The sequence below is a fragment of the Cyclospora cayetanensis genome, unplaced genomic scaffold (genome assembly GCF_002999335.1).
Source record: "Cyclospora cayetanensis isolate NF1_C8 unplaced genomic scaffold, CcayRef3 CcayRef3_contig_49, whole genome shotgun sequence".
NCBI lineage: Eukaryota > Apicomplexa > Conoidasida > Eucoccidiorida > Eimeriidae > Cyclospora > Cyclospora cayetanensis.
Genome location: NW_020312469.1, coordinates 124900 through 143018, shown reverse-complemented (window position 1 = coordinate 143018; position 18119 = coordinate 124900). Strand labels below are relative to the sequence as shown.

Below are 18119 nucleotides of genomic sequence, written 5' to 3'. Positions count from 1 at the left end.
CTGAGTGATACTTTTCCAGGAGCTTTGCATACGCTGCCACGAGACGACTCATGCCTTTTGCTGCTTGTACTGATACTGCTGCTTCTGCGCGCTCTGCCGCAGCGTCTCAGTCTGTTGGCACTAAAACATAATGGAAAAGACAACGCCTGTAGAACGGACAGCTGGAGTCCTGAACATCATGGCTGTCTCCGAGAAACACGGTGCTTGCAATCCGAATCATAAGGCCTCTAGCGAAGCAACAGAAGCTGAACAAGCGTGCGCGCTGTATTGAGATCCTGCATAGGCAGCTCCAGTTTTGCGTGACGCATGACACCGAGGCCACATGTGCTTACAAATCATGACTCGCTGCGGCCCTTGCTTATGGCAGGTTTCTCCTCTTGACGGTAGCATGGGATGGTTCTTCAGTGCCTTTGTCTGCTGTAGATTGCGCATTACTGCCACCCGTGTTGTCTTCTTTCTTCTTCGCCTCTTTTGTCAGAATCTCATCGATGGCTGCGACACGTTCCAGAAGAGGCGGGTGACTATAGTGCCACCACGAGTACCTGCGGCAAAATCAAAGGGTTGAGCGTTGATTGCCGTAGCATGAAACTGTAGGTTTGCGTCATCAGGTGCACTGTTCTTGAGGTGCAGTTAGCACCAAATTTGAAGAAATGATTTTCAGGGGGAGGTGGGGAGGGGGGGGGGAAGAATTGCAAAAGTAGGGAACGGTTTCTGGGGGAGCAGCAACAACGTCATTCATATTCAAGCTATGATGATGACATGTGTCTGTGTCTGTTTCCTTGCACACAAGATGGTAGTACAAAGTGCCAAGAGACTTGCGCGGGGGTGACTCACCAAGGATCCGGATCCAAAGACGCCTTGTTCTCCGTGTGAATTGCGCACAGTGCCTCCTTAAGCTTTTCCCCGTAGCTCAGCTCGCAGGCGAAGGCGTCAGCCTCGAATTCGTGTTTGCGGGAAAGAAGCGTGGACAGGACGGACAGGATGGTGTTTACCTGGAATCAAAAGCGCACCAAAGACAAAAGGAGCGAAAGGTGCTCAGCGAGATGTAAAACAGGGAGACAGCAGGAGCAGCATTCCACGAATTATGGGAAAAATAACGAGAAGACTTCTGATGACCGGTAACGGGACAGACGACAAGAAGATACGCAAAACAGACCAACCATAACTAGAATCAAGCCACAAAAGGGAGGAGCAGAGACGATGCGAAAAGTCGCAAGTTTCGGATTTGTCGAGTGCATCATGCATACAGACGTCAAAGCTACAAACGAGGAATACGAGTGCTCCACACCACGTTAATAAAACAAAGGCACTGGAGGTCACTGGCTGTCGCATCCCGTAGCTCCACATGCGAGAGATACGTATTGCAGTTTCTGCATGTTCGTGCACTTCCTCAGGAATTCCTGATGAGTAAAATTACAAGAGAAGCAACCGCTTAGGGATTTTTATGATCAAACTTTAGAATGAACGGACAGGTGCAAGTATATTTCCAAGCAGCATGAGACCAATGATGGGAGACCTGGCATCCTCGCCGTAGCCAAAGCATCGGTAGAGATGATCGTTGTTCATCACTTTCCCATAGAGGTAAAACGTAACAAACAGGTTGGAAAATGCTAGAAAGAGCCGCTGGGTAAAATGTTGCCTCTGCCAGTGCCCCAATTCATGGCCTGAAATGCACCCCGCACAAACCACAAGGCCTAGTCATACGCACACTGTGAGATCCTGCACCGAAGTGTATGGGCAAGTCTCATCAAATAAGTTGAATGCCAAACCAGAATTTTGAATTTATGAACAAAACGTGAGCGTAAGGCATAGCGATCACCCAATTTCCTGAATCACGGGCATAAGAGTGGCACTTGAAAAACTTGTGTTAGAGCAGGACTAGCGCCAGCCGCCATACTACAGGCTCAAGGAGCAAACAAACCAGCAACTACTGCTCGCGCATGCAAGTCGGCGAAACCCGCACTAGAACCAACAACATGAGGCACTGTGGAAAGAGCAACAGCACAAAATATGCCGCACCAAGTACAGCAAGTATCTGGTCGTGTGGGAAATGCAGCAAAGTGTCAAAGATGACAATTCGCTTCCAGCGCCAAAAGCCGTAAAAGTACGCGTTGCTATGGCTAGATCTCTTAGATCCGTCCATCTCATACACTTCACACAAAGGGAAGGAGAGTCGCCCCGCCTGAGAAAGCCAGCACAGCAAAGCAATATTAAAAGAGTGTATATAAAAGAAGAACGAAGCCTATCAAGACAAGCGATAAATGGCGAATGGCCGAGAGCAAAATGGAAGGGGCTAGAAGCGAGTGCATGGAAAACAAAACTACGCCAGGTTACAGGAAGGAAACAGAAACACAATGTCTAAGAGCGGAAGGCAACGAAAGCTTCACGCAGCGATCAAAGAAACGCTGTGCCACACATCACAGGCCCCCAAAACTCATTCTAAACCCCTTTCACTATCCGGTTGCGCAGCTATCGGTTACTGCCTCGTTTGAAGCGTTAGGGAGTGCGGCGTTTTTTACCAGAGCGTTTATTTTGGCCCTCAGTTCTTCGTCTTTTAAGACTTGGAATTTGTTGAACAGCGGAGCAATGAGGTTTGGATATATAACAATCATTCCAAAGGACATTAGCACAGAGAAACCCCACAGCTGAATACGCATGCGCAGACGCCAAAGTTTATGCCTCAAACACTATATGTGCTCATTTCATCATGTGCTTTAGCATGTGGGAGTTTCAGCAGACAAGAAAAATCAGGGACGCAACGAGAGAAGTCGTATAAAACCTAAAGCAAACCTTGGAAAACAAAGAGAGCCTACCCAGAAATGGAAGTTTTCTCCCCCCCATTTGATTAGCCAATTAACTGCACACAAGATAGGTGCTCCAATTGCGACGGTCAGGCCCAGCCCGAGGAGCTTGTCCTTAACAAATAAACCGGCAGTTTTCTTATTGAATCCATGTTTCTCTTCTACCCAGAAGTCGCTGTAGATCTGAAAGGGGGTCGCTATACACTCAGACAGCACTCTTTGTATGCCCATAAACATGAGGGGGCGTGTGTACTCCCCATCTCCGACCCAATGGCCAGCGAGACGCCAACAAAAAGGCCCTAAGAATAAAACGGTGGAAAGTACAGAGATCCCAGATTCCACAATAGACGAGAGCATTGACAGCTTTATCTTGTCCTTATTGTACGCAATGGCTTGCGCGTATTCAGCCTCTGTCAAACGTGACTTTAGCAGCGCCGGCGGGGAGCGGCTGCTGCTGTAACGCCGCAGCTGCCGAAGATTCAAGTACTGCTCAAATGCTTCAACTGTCAGGGAGAACCCTACGTACACCTGAAGCCAAGGTACATCCGAAAACCAGGTACCTGAGAAGAACCCCATGGTGCGAAGACAAAAGAAGAAAACACATGCAGACAAAAGTTATGACGGCTGAATTGTATGCTTGGTAATATTTTACAGCTTTTATCGATAAACTGATGCCGACCAGTTCGGCCCGTAGAACAAGAACGCATGCAGCTGCACGCTGGCATAGGGACAACAGAAAGGTCCCCATTAATGCCTTCGCGTTTTTTGTCTTCATTAAGCCCCACCAACTATTTTAACCGCTTAACAACTCTTTACTTGCTTACAATTAAAAGCCTTCAGGACGGCAGTGGAATAGTAGACGGGGTTTCTAAAGGTCCTGGAAGGACATGGCAAGCGAACAGGTGTCCAGTTGCATCAAACACGAGAGTGGTCGGTGTTCAGGCTCCCTTCTTTGGTACCAACACATTTTGAAATGTCAACATGTTTAGATATGTCTAGGACACAAAGAGTCGAGTGACTCGTCTTCGACCAAATGACGACTCTAGCTACGTGTACAGCTAGGCTTTTAAAACCTTACACGAGAGCCCAGCAACTTGAATCGCCGACATAATACTTATGAACAACAATGAAGCCTTCGCCTCCAAAATGATTGGATTATTCACATGCGTTTTCGCAGTGAGCAGATACCGTCTCAGGCCCACGGAACGAATAACACTGCCGCGCTTCGTGTAGAGTTACTGAGCGAGCGTTTGTGTTGAGCACTGTATTCATCGTAGTGCGTTAAAAATCTCTTTCTGTGTCACATATGTTGATAATGCCCAGAAGCGAGGCAATAGTCTTGTGGCATGAGCTTCGGTAACATGCTGACTGCGCATTTTTGTGTCACGCTTCGTTTATTGCCCCAAAAAAAGACGACTACCCCTGAAATCCGCGTAATTCACTTATTTGACACTTAATTATCTAGCAGTCAGGAAGCCTTCTAAGTACACTTGCCTTCAACATGGTGGACTCTGGCATACAGAAAGCGGCATGTTTTGCTCTGTCGCCGCAGCCTTTTTCTTGAGGGTCACACTAGCTTTGGTGTACTGATTTTTCACTACAGTCACTACTTTAAATGCTGTAGCTGACATTACCCGTAGTAGTCGAGTTTCATTTTATTATAGGGGAATTTGGCTGGCCACACTGCGGGTATTTGTGTATTTACGCACATAGAACATCTCTATGGCGGCGCTATGTAGTGAATTACTCACTGCGACCACCGCAGCAGCGTTAATCACAGCCTGTGCCGTGTTCTTGCGTCCTTTTGTTTCGTTCAGTACTGTAGAAAAAAACTTTTGCAGGGCTATGGGCTAATATAACGGCCCAAAATACATGTGGGCACTATATATTCTAAATGTTATTTATACTCGATGATTTGTTGGTAATCAGCCGTTTTGATTGGCTAGGCGTATGTTAATATTGCAGAGTTAGCTTCCTTAAGAAGGAAAGAAATAATACTGTAGGCTTCGGCGCTAGAACACCCTGCTCCTAGGTGGGAATGCTTGGAGTGCCAACGGGGTGGAGCAACACGCACTGCCCCCCTCCACTCGTGCCCAGAACTTGGAGGTCAAGGGAAGGGAAAATATAAAGCTTTGGAAAGGGCACTCACTAAATTTATGTAGAGTTTTTTGGTGAATCTAAGGTAAATGTCTCCCTACAAAGATCTTCGAAGGAGCGCTACCTTTGGTAGCACCGCAGGATGTGCTCCTTATGAACCCGCTCCTGCAACGCTCGTCAGTTCTAACCTCCTAACATATGTTTTACAGCTAATGCTGGTGTAGAATACGATCCGACGCTGGAGAGTGCTCGACTCTCGAATAGAGGATCAAAGGCTACGAGTTTTTGCGTCGTTTAGGATCGTTGCAATCTAGAACCAAATGCAGGAATCCTTTTTGTTTGCCTTTTCCCAACTGCGTGTCTCCCTTATGCCACGGCCGTGTGTAGGTAAGCGGGCGTTGTATTTCCCTGTTGTTTCAAGCGCGGCATGTAGGTGCTCTTTTGGGCCTTGTGTGGTGTCTGCAGTGGGCCTGACATGCCCTCTTTCCTCGTCTTCTTTTGTTTTAGGCCGCTGTTCTATAGAGGTTAGCTAGGGTTGAAGTCATCTTAAGTCAACAGAATCGTTGGATGCTTGGATTAGTTGATGGAGACCAGAAAAGCATGTTCCTTCTCTGAGCATGTTGCCATACAAGTAGATCATAAATGAACATATTTGTTGATCCAAACCATGACTGTTGTAAGGAACCCTGGAATCTCACTGCATCCACAGCCAGTGGTTGTGTGTGGCAAGCGGCATCGAGCCATGCGAAGAAATGAAGTGTACCGCTTCATCCAAGGTCTCCGTTCCTACGCACCACTCCAGACTTAATACAAGCCTAGTAGAAAGACATTGAATGTGTTCAGAAGAACACATGCCTTCCCCCGCCTGCTCCCCTAGTCGCTCCCGATATGAAACAGAGGCAAAGCAAGGTGCACACAGCCCCACGCACCAGGCACTCCGACTATTTGCATCTAGTTACACATTGCAAGCAGCACACACGCGCACGGCAACGCGTTTCTTTCACCAAACTGACAGTACTCTGCAGTAAATAATTTGTACAAACAGACTAACCAATTAGTCAAATCTTGACTAGTTCCTTGTCAAATATCACTCCGATAGAAGAAAGTGTTGAAGTGTAGCGCAGTATGCTGCAGCATTCCTCCACCCGTCAACTTCAAAAGACTCATCGCCGTGTCTCGTACCTGTACGTCGAGGCCAACCGCGCGCGGACTAGCGATGCTTTCTCATCCTATTGCTACTCCCGGGCAAGCAGGAACGCGCAACACGACAAGATACAGATACAAGAGCAGGCTGGGGAGGGGTTAAGAATGAAACCAATGGAGAGCAGGCATAGACGGAATCGCATGCGGAGGGACCTAAAAGGACTACTTTGCTAATTTTTATTGCTTCTTTACGTCGAAACTTTAAGGCAAATACATGCGCATTGTCTTTTCGCCGAAGGAGCTAACTCAGCAACGCAGTGAGGCAAAAGCAATCGAAAGGCAGAGCAACATTCCCTGTTCACTTCCATATTCATTGCCTCCGTACCAGAATATGGGGAGTACCGATATGGTATTCAAAAGCAAAGTTTCACACAAAAGCCAAAATCAGAGGTCAGGAGGAAGAACAAAGGTGGAATTATAGTAGCAACACAGGAGAACACAGAAACCAGTAGAGTCGTCAGTGGTAAAGCGAGCTGGTGCAGACAACTTTGGTGAGGAGCCAGCGATTGGATAGAGAAGCTAGCAGACGAGCAAGACTTCACATATAAGCAGACAGCAAACGTGAGCAGAAGGTAGGAGGCGCTTAATCTTAAGAGCTTGTATTGGTTGTTTTCACATAGGCGAGAAACTGGTTCTTCGGTCCAAAATTATCCTGTTGGAAAAACAATTGAATAGGCCGCCTATCCGTGGAAGCATTCACCTAGATGGATTTCGTTGATGCTTCGCGTATGTCGGGTTGCATTTTGTAGTAACGCTGAATCTCGTGAAGTGCGTGGCTCCGTCAATCTTCTTCCTTCCCCACCGATGCAACTATGCGTCTGGGCTCCCTATTCTCTGTCTACGTTCTCTACCAGCCTCGTTTTTTACTGAGCCTTGACGTAGGACGCACGGTGTTTTCTGCTTTCGCACGTGTGTTTTTCTTTCTTGCTGCCTACACAAGCCTTTCCCTTTGCCTTTCGTTTCCTCGGATCTTGTAGCGGCAAACTACAAATTTACGTGAGCTTGTGGCCTCTTACTAGGACCGCAAAGCGCAACAACACGCGTAATGTTAATGTAAGCGATTCCATATGACTGACATAATTCGGAGTATTGAAAAAAATACTTAGGAACTACGCCTGATGTCGCCATCTTTCTCGGTTTCGTATTTCTTTCCGTGTTTACTTGCCATTATTCATCCTCCTTCCTGTGGATCTGTGTTTGGGACTACCACTGCTCACGGACAAGTTTCTTTTCTCATGTTTCTGAGACTATATGGCATGAAGGAGAGACGGACACCGAGGGATACAGGATAATATATGTGGAGTTATCGCGGGGGAAACGAGAAAGCAGGAAAAGTTGGATGGGGGTTCCAAGCGGCGATAGAAACAGATACTCCAAGCTGAAGCCATGCCAGGAAAGCGAACACGCCAGAGTAAGGATAAGTTATTCTAATTTAAACCCTTGCTGAAATAGTGAGAACGAAGAAATCCCTATCATCTCCCAGTGTTATCTACAGCCGTCAAGTCTCCTTCACTTCTATAGAGAACTTGCTTAGTGCAGACTCTCCGTGCCTCAGAAGAATTTGCTGCGTATATCATCTGGTGTCTGTGTGTCTCGCACAGTATATAAGATATTCAGGAGCGTCAAACAAATAATGAGGGGAGGTCTTGTACACTGCATTATTAGCAGTTGTAGGTTACGGTTCTGGCTGTGGATTTCTCTAGGCGTGCTTCACCGTGCTTGCGTCCTTCGGGCATTACCAAAAGTTTAACGTCTAGCTCGAAAAAAATTACACTTGATTCCACATTTTTAGTCAAGCCGTTAAATAAGAAAGATACAGGCGACTCAAGCCAACAAGCAATCAATACTCCCTCCGACATGCATTCAGCTAAAAGTGCAGGTCACCGGTGAAGTAACTGTTCGTTTGCTTGGTCTTGCTTCTACCTCCGATCATGAGAGCCGCACAGACGGCCTAAAGATAAAGCGATTTCCGTTTAAAGGGGGTGCAACACGCCAGAAATCCAGACTCAGATTCGCAGGAGAGGAACAGCTACGAAATACAAATCCGCGATGGTGCTTCCTGCTAGCAGAGCTGCTGCTTGCCAGTGCCAGATTCGGGCTTTGAACCTTCGCTGTTTCTGTTGTTGGTGAAACATCTCTCCCCTGTTCTGATGCATCTGCTGCATGCGCATCCGCTTCCCCTCTGCTGCACTGTGCAGTCGAAACGCAGCCCATAGTTGGGGAACACGAAACTCGCGGAGAAACAATTGATGTCAAGTCTCCTAACACCCTGGCCTTGAAAGGACGGTGCTGCATACAAACACAGACCCTATGTGAACTCCAGATCCAAGAATTGTGCAGAGCATGACGCCTAACCCTACGTCTAGACTGAACGCTTTTCATTCAACATCGAAAGTAGGAAAAAATCCTGAAGAAAAAAGCTGTCCTACATCATAATACCCTTACCCTGTAGTACACATCTCTGGGGATAAATGCCATTGCTCGTCTTAATTCAAGAGGCTGCGAGGCAGCAGGAACTGCTCTTGCCGTGCCCTCTCCTGTTGCCTCGCAGACGCTGCTGCTGGTGTTGCTATTGAGTCTGAGTTTCGGAGGCAGCACAACGCCTCTCGCTGTCAGTTTCGGCGAATGCTGCCATTTCCTGTGTCGCAGATGTAGTTGCTCTAACAACAACTTTCTGCTTCTTCGTTTGTCCCTAAAAAGGAGGCAGCCCACCCCATGAAGAGGTAACGCATGCAGCGCTTCTGGGAGCAGTTGCCGTTGCTGCAACTGCGCTGCTGCACCAACAGGGTCGTATATCCATTCGCTCAGCAGCATTCTTTTGCTGACATCTCTGTTGTTCGTGTCACTGCTACTCCCGTCACTGCTGCTGGTGTCGCGAATTCCGAGGCGGCAAGGCTTTCGAATGGCTGACGCTGCTGCACAAACCGCTGCTTGCGCCTGCAGCAGTTCCTTCATCAGCTGTTGCTGGTGTTCGAGCATTTGCTGTCGCTGCTGCTCCTTTTGCTGCTGCTGCTGTTGCGGAGGCAGGTGCACGAGCTGCTGCGGCTGCAACTGCTGGTGCTGCATCTGCGGCAAAAACGACTGAATCGACAACTGAGAAGCAGGCAACCAGTTCTTTTGGTGAGAGTGGTGCGGGTAGGCAGGCCGCTGCCCAATCCACCACTTGACTGCAGGCGCACAGGAGAAAAGGGAACCCTCCAATTGAGGCATACAGCACAAGTTTCACAGAGTTGGTTGCCTCCGGAGAGCTCGAAGACGCAACATGAACAGAAGCAACATGAACAGCAGAAAAACAAACAGCAGCAAAACAAACAGCAGCAACATGAACAGCAGCAACATGAACAGCAGCAAAACGTGCGGCACGAACGTACATCTATTTGGAGAGCGGTATTTCGCTCCATAAGGAAAGAGGATGTGCGGTTTGCCTCTTGGTTTGAAGAGGGGGTGTCCAATGGGAGACCGCAACTTCTGTGCGACGGCCCTCTCTGCCTCAATTTTCAAAGACATCTTCTGAAACCAAACCCGATGTTCTCAGAAGTTGAATTAGAGGTACAAAGGACCGGTGATTGCATGAGAAACCTTTTGAATGCAGAACAGAGAAGGCGCGCAGACTGAGATTTCGGGTTCGGAGAATAAGGTAAGCTGAAGGATCGAGCGTTTATGCCCTTCGATGAACAAATGCACTCGCAAAAGGCTTCGCCGCTACAGGCGAGTCCATCTGTGGAGACTGCGGGAATATGGCATATATGTACGCAGCGCAGTGTAGCAGGCCTGAGTTTTGAAGCAAGGTTTCGTAATGTAGTGCCTAACACTAATTCTTGATGGCCTTAATATAAGCATATAAAATTAAAGGCTTTGGGGCTTTTGCAACAGGGTTTGAAGGAGGATCCCGAGGCATGCATCCCTAGAGACTAAGATCATCGTAACGTTGTCAGGGCGGTGGGCGAGGAGATAGTTTTTCTGTCATATGAATTAGATAGGAACAATAAATCATTCAAAGCTCATTCGAATATCGCTGAGGTGAAACTCTACTCCGCTCTACGCAGCAAGCTACATCCAAAACACTTACTCCCTGTACCCTCCACGCCATTTGTAAACCCTACACACAGCCACACACGTTCCCCATAAATTCATCTACGTCTTTTCCCCCTTTTCTATCCGCGCCATCAAAGCTAGAGTTGTGAAACAATGCTCTTCGACCACTGACGTCGACGAGTTCCCCCCTGCATCTCTGTGTTCCTCTTGTCGTCAGCTTCTCCTATCGAAGGATAGAAGCCTACAGGTCTGCAATCGAGGGTTTACAACATGTTTGAGGGTGGTATTTGGAGTTTCCTTCTGGTCTTCATAACCTTCGCCTGGCTAGTTATGCACTACCTATACCTGTATCCTCCACGAAGGAGATCTCGAGGGGGAGGAAAGCAACCGGAAGAGTAAGCAAACCGCCATCCGTTTCTGTTGCCCACCCAATTATTGTGCACCTCTAACTTAGTGGTACTTTCTCCTGCCTCGCTTGTGCCTTACTTTTCGCTTCCCTGTGTCTTGTCTTTGTTAGCCTCTAGCTCCTGTCCTCGTTCTTTTCCCCCTCCAAACGCATCGGAATAGGCATGGAGGGATCTAAATCCAATCCCACTGTTGCTAACGCTTTACAGTCGCACGATAACGTGTGTTAGTAGATTTCTCATCCAAGCGCCAGCCTTGTTGAAAGAAGACCGATACACCAGCGCAGCTTGCGTTCGGCGTTAAGAGCACAGAATTTACAGCATAGGGCTCAGGATGCGTGCCTGTACATCTGTATGTGTGTGTGTATGTGCACTGATCTGGCAGCAAGAAGCTTAGAGTATCCATAAATCTTAAAGGGGTAAGCATCCCGAAGTTCTCTTTGCTGTAGAGCATAGGTGTTCCGATTGAGGGCATGAGGCCTTTGCATCAGGCTTTTTGGCGGGTGTTTTTACAGACTTTGCTGGATCCGGTGGACCTAACGGTTCGCACTTCGATTCTTGGTGACTTCTTGAGGCTCTGTCGCCTTTCCAGCTTGTACACAGTCACGCAGGTTTGTCAAGTTTCAAGGATTTTGAGCAGAAGAGTCGAGGACTAGCGTTCAGACCATACACTTGGAGTAACAGGGTTCAGGCAGGCCACTTTGTGGATGCTCCTTCAGGGGTCGCTGCTAATTGGTGTGTGGCTGTGCGTCTCATTGTACACTTTACACCTGGCGATGTAAGGAGGAACACGCATACATGCAAGGTTCCTTTGATGTGCAGGTTGCAGATGATGCCGAAGAGGAAAAAATATTGGACATACTTGAAAAATGCGCATCGTTTGAGACAGGACTTAATAGACACGTAAATTACACTCCGGGGTCTGCGCCTATGGACACACTGTACATGAAGCTTTGTGCTAATGTTGCTGTAGCCAGGGCGGCTTTTGAATCGCCTGTCATGATTAAAAGGTTTTATTACTTGAATAACGTGATACAACATCAAGGGGTAAGCGCTGGCACGCATTATTAAGCGCATAATGCCTGGGGTGCAGGTTAGCGTGTCTAGGGTTTGTGTTTCAGCGTGTGATGTTCTGCGACACTTGCCATGGAGCGGTATCTATGATCCGCCAATTGCAGCCTCAGATGCACATCGAAGGTATATAATACCAGAGTCACCACTCGCTTTGAGATTTTAGCCGTAGCTAGCTAAACCGTGTTCCCGTAGATCTGTGCTGCAACGTTGGTCACAAGCATCAAATCGTTCACCCTTAGAAGGTCTTACAAATCGTGGTCGCCTGCTTTTCTGCCTGACATTAGGAGCCCAAGGGTAAGCGTTCTGAGATAAGCGTTGTACATTTTTGCGCTGTAGATAACGGATGGATAACGACTCAGCTAGAGGGCAAAGTGCCGCGAGTCTGCCCAGCCAAAGAGGGTTTAAAGGTAACTTTCACGCTGGAGGATTGTCTCCGGCTCTCCTTTAGCCCCAAGCCCCCAAGCCTAAGCCATAGACTGTGCATTTCACATAAGCGCAGCACTTAGCTTAAACTTCACACGTATGCCCTGACGCTAAACGGAATCCCAATTAATAGTTCTTAGAACAATCCCTCAGAAGTCATAGATCGTAAACTTAATTCAAGATTATTCCCTAAGTTTGTGCCTAAGATATTAACCTTTACTTTACCCTTAAGGTGTTTTTAATATGCTGGCCTCAACTCTGTGCAAAATCTCCTTCTACTTCGCTTTTTCCGATGTGCTGTCTGCGGCTGCTGCAGAATTACCTGGCGATGATTCAGGCAATGACTTCTTGAACCTTTTGTGCCCAAGATTCTTTTATTTAGCGTGGTCCTCACTGTGCAATGAGATCGTCTTTTCCTTCTCCTCTCGCAAGAGCATTCCTACGTTTGCTCACTGCGACCGTTATGTCAAGTGCAGTGCCACAGTAGCTGTTTCACATTATGCCATCTTCTATCGAATTTTGTTTTTTTGTATGCTGCTTATTTTTCGTGTTGTATCCAACTCCCTATGCGATGTTTGCTTGTGCGTCCGCGTGCCTCTCTAAATCGTATTCTCCCTCTTGGCTGTTGCGAATTTCTCTCCTTCAGTCCATCGCCATGTAATCCTTTATCTTCTTCGCTCGTATCACCTTCTTACTTCCCTCTGGCCCTGCATACTGGTTCCCTTTCCCCCGTTCTCTGCCTTCTGTTTCCCGTTTATTCCTGTTGTGATATCTGGTAACTCTTCCTCTTTTACATGAGCCTCCTGTCTCCTGCCTCTCATAGTACCATGTTTCCATTTCGGTCTTTGTGGTTGTGAGGCCATCATGTGTTTTTTTGTAGCCCCATACGAGACTAAGAGAATTGCATTTCAGATTCAAGTCCTTTAGAAATGCATCAAAAGGAACGCAAAAAGAACTAATATGCAGAAAGAATAGGTAAGGAGAAGAGATACAGAGAGAAGCTTGGTCAAACTAGATGGAAACATAGGGAAAAAGATGCATTTGAAAAAGTCACAGGCTCGCGTGTAGCTAGATGGTAGAGAAGCATACCGAGATACCCCATAGCGCACTCATAGGCACTCTTGCAGTTTCTTACTGAAGCATTCTGGTTGCATGCCAATCGACAGTCTAAAAGCCAGTGGCCCTTAGGGGGCAAACGCGGCGATCTTTTCACTCTAGAATAGTCAGCGACCAGGGTACGATTCTGGTCCGTCGGAGATCACAGATTCTTGCTAACAGACACGGCCTCCACTGTCCCTACGGCAATCGCCTTTAGTGAGGCAATACAGAAGTATGTCCTGTACTCTGTGAGGCTGGAATAGTTTGGATTGAGCTTGGCATCCCCAACCCCCACATTGTTGCGGGCATAGTTACACGCATGTACTTTACCCTACGTCAGTTGTACTTTTCAAAGTAAAGAGTCAAAGATTTGATTCGGTAGTTCGTACGTATCACATTTTGCAGGTATAGGTAGTTTAATACGATAGAGAAAAACCCTGGGTGCCTATGCACTAGTCGCCATGCGCAAGACGCTGTGGATGTTCTGAGAGCGTGGGGGGTGGAGCAACGCTCACCTTGTGTAGCGGACTGGTCTACACTTCAACGCATTGTACTACGCTAGATGTATTTAATGAAGAAAAATCACTTAGTCAAGCCTTATAGACAGTCTGCTCGTGCACTTATTCATTGCAGAGAACCTAACTCGATCAATGACGCACTGTTGTCTGAGCGCACGCCGAATGCTATGTGCAACAAGCTGTGAATGCTTGTAGTGCTTTCTGGATGCAGCTATGTGCTTCTAGCTGTTGTTGTCTTCTCCTATCTGGGACTATCAGGAACCATGAAAGGGTAAGGCGGAAGCGCTTCCGAGAAACACGTTGATAAATTGTACTTAAAGTTTGCCCGGAGTCTGTTTCTGGGTTTGTTTTTCTAGAAGACTTTCAGTGGAACGGTACAGTTAGTAGCATTGCATGGCTTGATGCAGCTGCTTTCCGCTAATCCGCGGCTTGGGATGCAGTAGGATATCAGGCTACCTTAATGCATATGACTGGCTTAGCTCAAGTTATTTGGCAAATTACTTAATTGTATCATACCTGGCAAGTGAGCTTGGAGAAAAACTTTCTGGCAGTGGATGCTGACGGGGGGCACACAGCCTGTGCAGGGGGCAGAGCTCAGCCAGCAAGTTAATCTAAGCGTATTAGCTCTACAGCAGGCGGAAAGGGGTGATTTGTTAGCAGTTATCATATTTGTGGGTGCGCCCGTGAGGAATACCGACCAGCGAGGCACGAACGTAGTAAGGATGGGAAGCATTGAACTTTTCATCAGTTGGTTGGAAATGTGCCTCTCGACGTGCTGTCCAAGTGCATAAAAATGAGTAGTCCTTGAGGTCTTTGTATTGCCGGAAAAGTCACTTTGATACTGGCTTTGTTCATGCAAAGGACGTCGCCTGCCGGCAAAGATTACTAGAATTCAAGCCTCCAAACAATCCTAGACCCATCGGCTTTTGACTATATCTGCTCATGCAAAAAACTTTGGGTGAGGTCAGAAAGCAAGGCATGGAAATGTATTAATAGCTCAACATATCGTGATATCACCCTTCTCGCTCGAAAAAGCCGTAACGCAGAGCCTACGCATTTGTCCATACAGGAAGGCTAAAATCAGGATCCAGTACCTGCGGACATCTGGATTGTGTCAACCAGCCCTATCCTACACTACAAGCTGAACAGGAAGTGGAAGCCGGCAGGAACCAGCTAACAGACGTCTTCGTGCTTATCTTGATCCACCCAGATGGTAGGTATAAAACGGCGTTTCTCGCTCACACTCGCATGATCAAATATATTTGGTATGGGTTTAGAACTCATTGAAACTTCAAGGGAAGCTGCAAAGAACAGTGATTGGCCAATATGAGGAATCGGAATCGGCTGCTCCACAGTAGTCTTGTTCAAGATTTTCACCTAACGCTCATACGCCATCTTCGGTTCTTTTTAAAAGAACCAACGCCGGATTTCGCTCAGAAGTGCTACTTGATTTCTTTGCTTTGTCGTATTTTTGAAAAGTCGTCGGCCGACGGCCCCAGGTTAAGCCACCTGCTGTGAATGGACCGCATCGCAGATGAGTACATGCCTTATGTTGGCAGGAAGCCGTGGGGAGTCCAGGAGCAGCTTCACTGACCAAAGCAAATGAACAACGTTCATACTTGTTTACTAGCGAGCGCAGCCCACAAGGGTCAGGGTGGCTGCCGGGGACTCAAAAGCAAGGGCAGGCAGCTCCGCGGCAGTCTAGTGCTACTCTAAATTGGCGCTGGCTCCCATGGGGCACACAGCAGCAAGCTGTGGAGCATAGTTCGTCAGGAAGCGCGAAGACGAAGCATCTTCAGGTCTCCGAAGCAACGCTGATTTCATCTACGCTACGCTGGATGGAAGCTCCCCCTCAGCAAGGTAGGCAGAGCCTGTAGGACTGACTCAACAATGCATTGAGAAAAGAGGATACAGAGCATGCACCCGGACTAAGGGCCTGTGGAACGGGTCCTTATCTAGGCACTCGGAATGAGCTTTTTCCCGAGGCAGCAGGAATGAAAAAGATACATGACGAGTCTGTGGTTGTACATGAAGGCGAGAACATGCCAACAAACTGGCCCCTGCTGGTCGTCCAGGAAGCTGATAATTGAACCGCCGTCTGGGTCGTTGCGCCCCAATATTTGCTCCAGTGTATTGGAGACCCCCATAGTATGAAGTAAAAGTTGAACAACAGGCCAGTAGCTCACCAGAAAATATGGCCAAGCAAAAGAATCAACTAGCACCTTTGGGCAAACTCCTGTATTGGTTATTAAGACTTACGGAAGGTGGCGTATGTGCTTTTGCCTTTCCAAAGAGCTCTTGGACTATATCACCGTGCAGCAGAGGATTCTGATGCCCATACTGGCAAATTACTTCTTGCAGCTCTCCTGGAGTAGTATCAGTTCAAACACCACACTGAAATACTAGAGCTTGCGAGCGCCAGCGTGGAACGTCGTTTTCTACCTGTCCTTTGGGTAAATGAATATTTGTGCGAAGACGTCTGTAAAGGCAACGGCTGAGTGCACTGCTAATCTAATCTATGCAATCTATACACCAATCCGGTTTTTCGGTAAGCCTATCAGGAAGGTGGAGCAGTATAAAGTTGAGGATGGCATTCTGTAGCTTAAAACCAAGCGAAGACTCCGTCGCTTGTACATCCCAACTTCATTCTGCAGTGCCGCTTTGCATAGAGCACACAATCGGTTTTTTCCGGGACATTACCGGGTTCATACCATACTGGCAGTGATCTCACAGTCTCTCAGCTGGGGTGGGATGCGTTTCACAGCAGATGAGTGTGCAATGTCATACCCCTTCTGTCAGCATTTGAAGCCGCGCTGCTGTCCTACACCAACTCGTTGCGCAGCAATGAGTCCCCTCAAATGTTTCGGACGTACGCGCGTATGGAGTCTCTCCCTGGACTGCCGGAGGTCAAGGGGCGGGATAGCATGTACGTCTGTGTCGACAGACTCGGCATATATGCCGATTTCGTCCCGTGCTCCAGCTGCCACGGATCAGCAAGTCGCTCCATTGTTCTTAGCTCATGTCTGAGAGCTTCACGGATTACCCGAAACTATTATTACGGATGGCGATTCACAGTTCGTTAATGCCTTCTGACATGCCTTAGGGGCATGGCTACACCTTGATCATAGTATGACCACTGGGAATCTTCCTGATGCAGATTGGCAGCCAGAGTGCACAACCCGCACTTTTATGCAATACTGGCGACCCTATACCCCAGAATTTCCGATTGCTTAGCTTGATTTTCCCTCTTGTGCTTACGTTCGTTCGTAACACAACAGCACACTGATTTGTCCTCACTCTCCTCTATTCCAGTTTCCACTGAGGAACAACTCTCCAATCTGGCCCTGTACCAGGTGGTGCGGTCCTAACAGCCACTTTCATCGGTGGAGGAACTCAGAAAATAGGTGTCTGACGCATTCAAATGTGAGCGTAAAGTTCGGGAGAGACAAGCAAGAAATTATGCTTCCCTAAATTGCTGCCACCTTGCTGGATCCATTTTAAATCCTCTCACGAATCAATGTACTTTCTTACTCTAGCAATTGCCGCAAGAGTTGGATGTGACACAACACTGTCAACAACAGCTTCCTAAGGAAGTTTTAAAGATGTCCGAATAATTCGCGCGCTGTGCCGATTTGGCCCCCCGTGTGGAGGCAGACGATGAGAAGCCGTGGAAGTGCGGGGTTTTGGGGTAACTGAGTGGTGAGGTTACATTGAACGGTAGTCGCTAGCGAAGTGGGGTGGGGAGGGTCAACCTCCGTGGTTGGCGCAGGAACAGATACGGGTTCGCTGCATGTAAGAGGATTTGCGGTCTTGTTTTTTTTAGCAATTCTGCTTGCCATGGGCGGCATTCCTCTCGTTCCTTGGCCTTTGCCGTCCCCAGTGTATGTTCTGCCTGCAAAGAGCTACTTCTACCACTGGCTATCGCCTGAAGTGTTGCCGGTCAATATTGTCAACGCCTTTGTTACACTCGGTTTTGTGTGCACCCTGAGGAGCGTTTTTCTTACATTCTTCCTTAAGCCTCCTTTGGGGCTGTAAAATCAACTATGCTGCAGGCATCCCATGTGTTTGCACGCAGATATTGCTCTATGAGCCACGGGGGGCACTACTAAACAGGAGTGCATTTTGATTTTCTGTATGCATGTTGCTAGTTTTCTGCTTTCTCGTTGCAGGAGGCTTACACATTTCAGCACTCTGACGGCAGCGATTCGTCCCGCCGCAGCGGTCCTGTTGGTTTGTTTCCTTGGTCGTTGTTGGCTAGCGTGTGCGTCTTTCCTCTCATCAATTTCACGTTAGCGGCGGGGTTGTCGATGAGCACATTTCGATATTCTCCTCTGCTCCATTTGTGTTATTCTGCTTACCCGGGAGTAGCAATAGGGTGGGAAAGCACTGCTGCTCCGCACGCGGATGGCCTCGATGTACAGGAACGAGCCACGGCGATGACTCTCTTGGAGTCGGCCGGAATGAGT

At 47.9% G+C, this 18119-nt stretch overlaps 3 protein-coding genes across 3 annotated transcripts; 1 reads left to right on the top strand and 2 right to left on the bottom strand.

Moving 5' to 3' along the window:
- Nucleotides 1-358: 358 nt before the first annotated feature.
- Nucleotides 359-3377, bottom strand: LOC34621434 (CAAX prenyl protease 1 homolog). The gene is made up of 6 exons (XM_022734648.2): nucleotides 2814-3377; nucleotides 2520-2645; nucleotides 2020-2182; nucleotides 1471-1664; nucleotides 835-992; nucleotides 359-542 (listed from the first exon to the last, which is right to left on the bottom strand). The coding sequence occupies exons 1-6, from the start codon at nucleotides 3375-3377 to the stop codon at nucleotides 359-361; spliced, it is 1389 nt and encodes a 462-aa protein (XP_022589977.1).
- Nucleotides 3378-8030: 4653 nt separating this feature from the next.
- On the bottom strand, nucleotides 8031-9608 carry LOC113146666. The gene is made up of 3 exons (XM_026334724.1): nucleotides 9473-9608; nucleotides 8547-9268; nucleotides 8031-8390 (listed from the first exon to the last, which is right to left on the bottom strand). Exons 1-3 carry the CDS (start codon nucleotides 9606-9608, stop codon nucleotides 8031-8033), a joined length of 1218 nt encoding a protein of 405 aa, XP_026190509.1.
- A 1097-nt stretch (nucleotides 9609-10705) lies between these two features.
- Nucleotides 10706-12206, top strand: LOC34621435 (peroxisome biogenesis protein 22). The gene is made up of 7 exons (XM_026334723.1): nucleotides 10706-10752; nucleotides 10926-10959; nucleotides 11056-11151; nucleotides 11363-11443; nucleotides 11662-11737; nucleotides 11951-12021; nucleotides 12171-12206. Exons 1-7 carry the CDS (start codon nucleotides 10706-10708, stop codon nucleotides 12204-12206), a joined length of 441 nt encoding a protein of 146 aa, XP_026190508.1.
- Nucleotides 12207-18119: the final 5913 nt, after the last annotated feature.

Coding starts and splice junctions, on each gene's coding strand:
- LOC34621434 (XM_022734648.2), bottom strand. CDS start 3,377: ATGGGGTTCTTCTCAGGTACCTGGTTTTCGGATGTACCTTGGCTTCAG. Junction 2,183..2,519: donor GGGCCAAAATAAACGCTCTG/GTAAAAAACGCC, acceptor TGGCTTTCTCAG/GCGGGGCGACTCTCCTTCCC. Junction 543..834: donor TCTTTGGATCCGGATCCTTG/GTGAGTCACCCC, acceptor ATTTTGCCGCAG/GTACTCGTGGTGGCACTATA.
- LOC113146666 (XM_026334724.1), bottom strand. CDS start 9,608: ATGTCTTTGAAAATTGAGGCAGAGAGGGCCGTCGCACAGAAGTTGCGG. Junction 9,269..9,472: donor ATACCGCTCTCCAAATAGAT/GTACGTTCGTGC, acceptor GTGCGCCTGCAG/TCAAGTGGTGGATTGGGCAG. Junction 8,391..8,546: donor CCAGAGATGTGTACTACAGG/GTAAGGGTATTA, acceptor GTTTGTATGCAG/CACCGTCCTTTCAAGGCCAG.
- LOC34621435 (XM_026334723.1), top strand. CDS start 10,706: ATGGAGGGATCTAAATCCAATCCCACTGTTGCTAACGCTTTACAGTC. Junction 11,444..11,661: donor AGACAGGACTTAATAGACAC/GTAAATTACACT, acceptor TTTGTGTTTCAG/CGTGTGATGTTCTGCGACAC. Junction 11,738..11,950: donor GCCTCAGATGCACATCGAAG/GTATATAATACC, acceptor TTTGCGCTGTAG/ATAACGGATGGATAACGACT.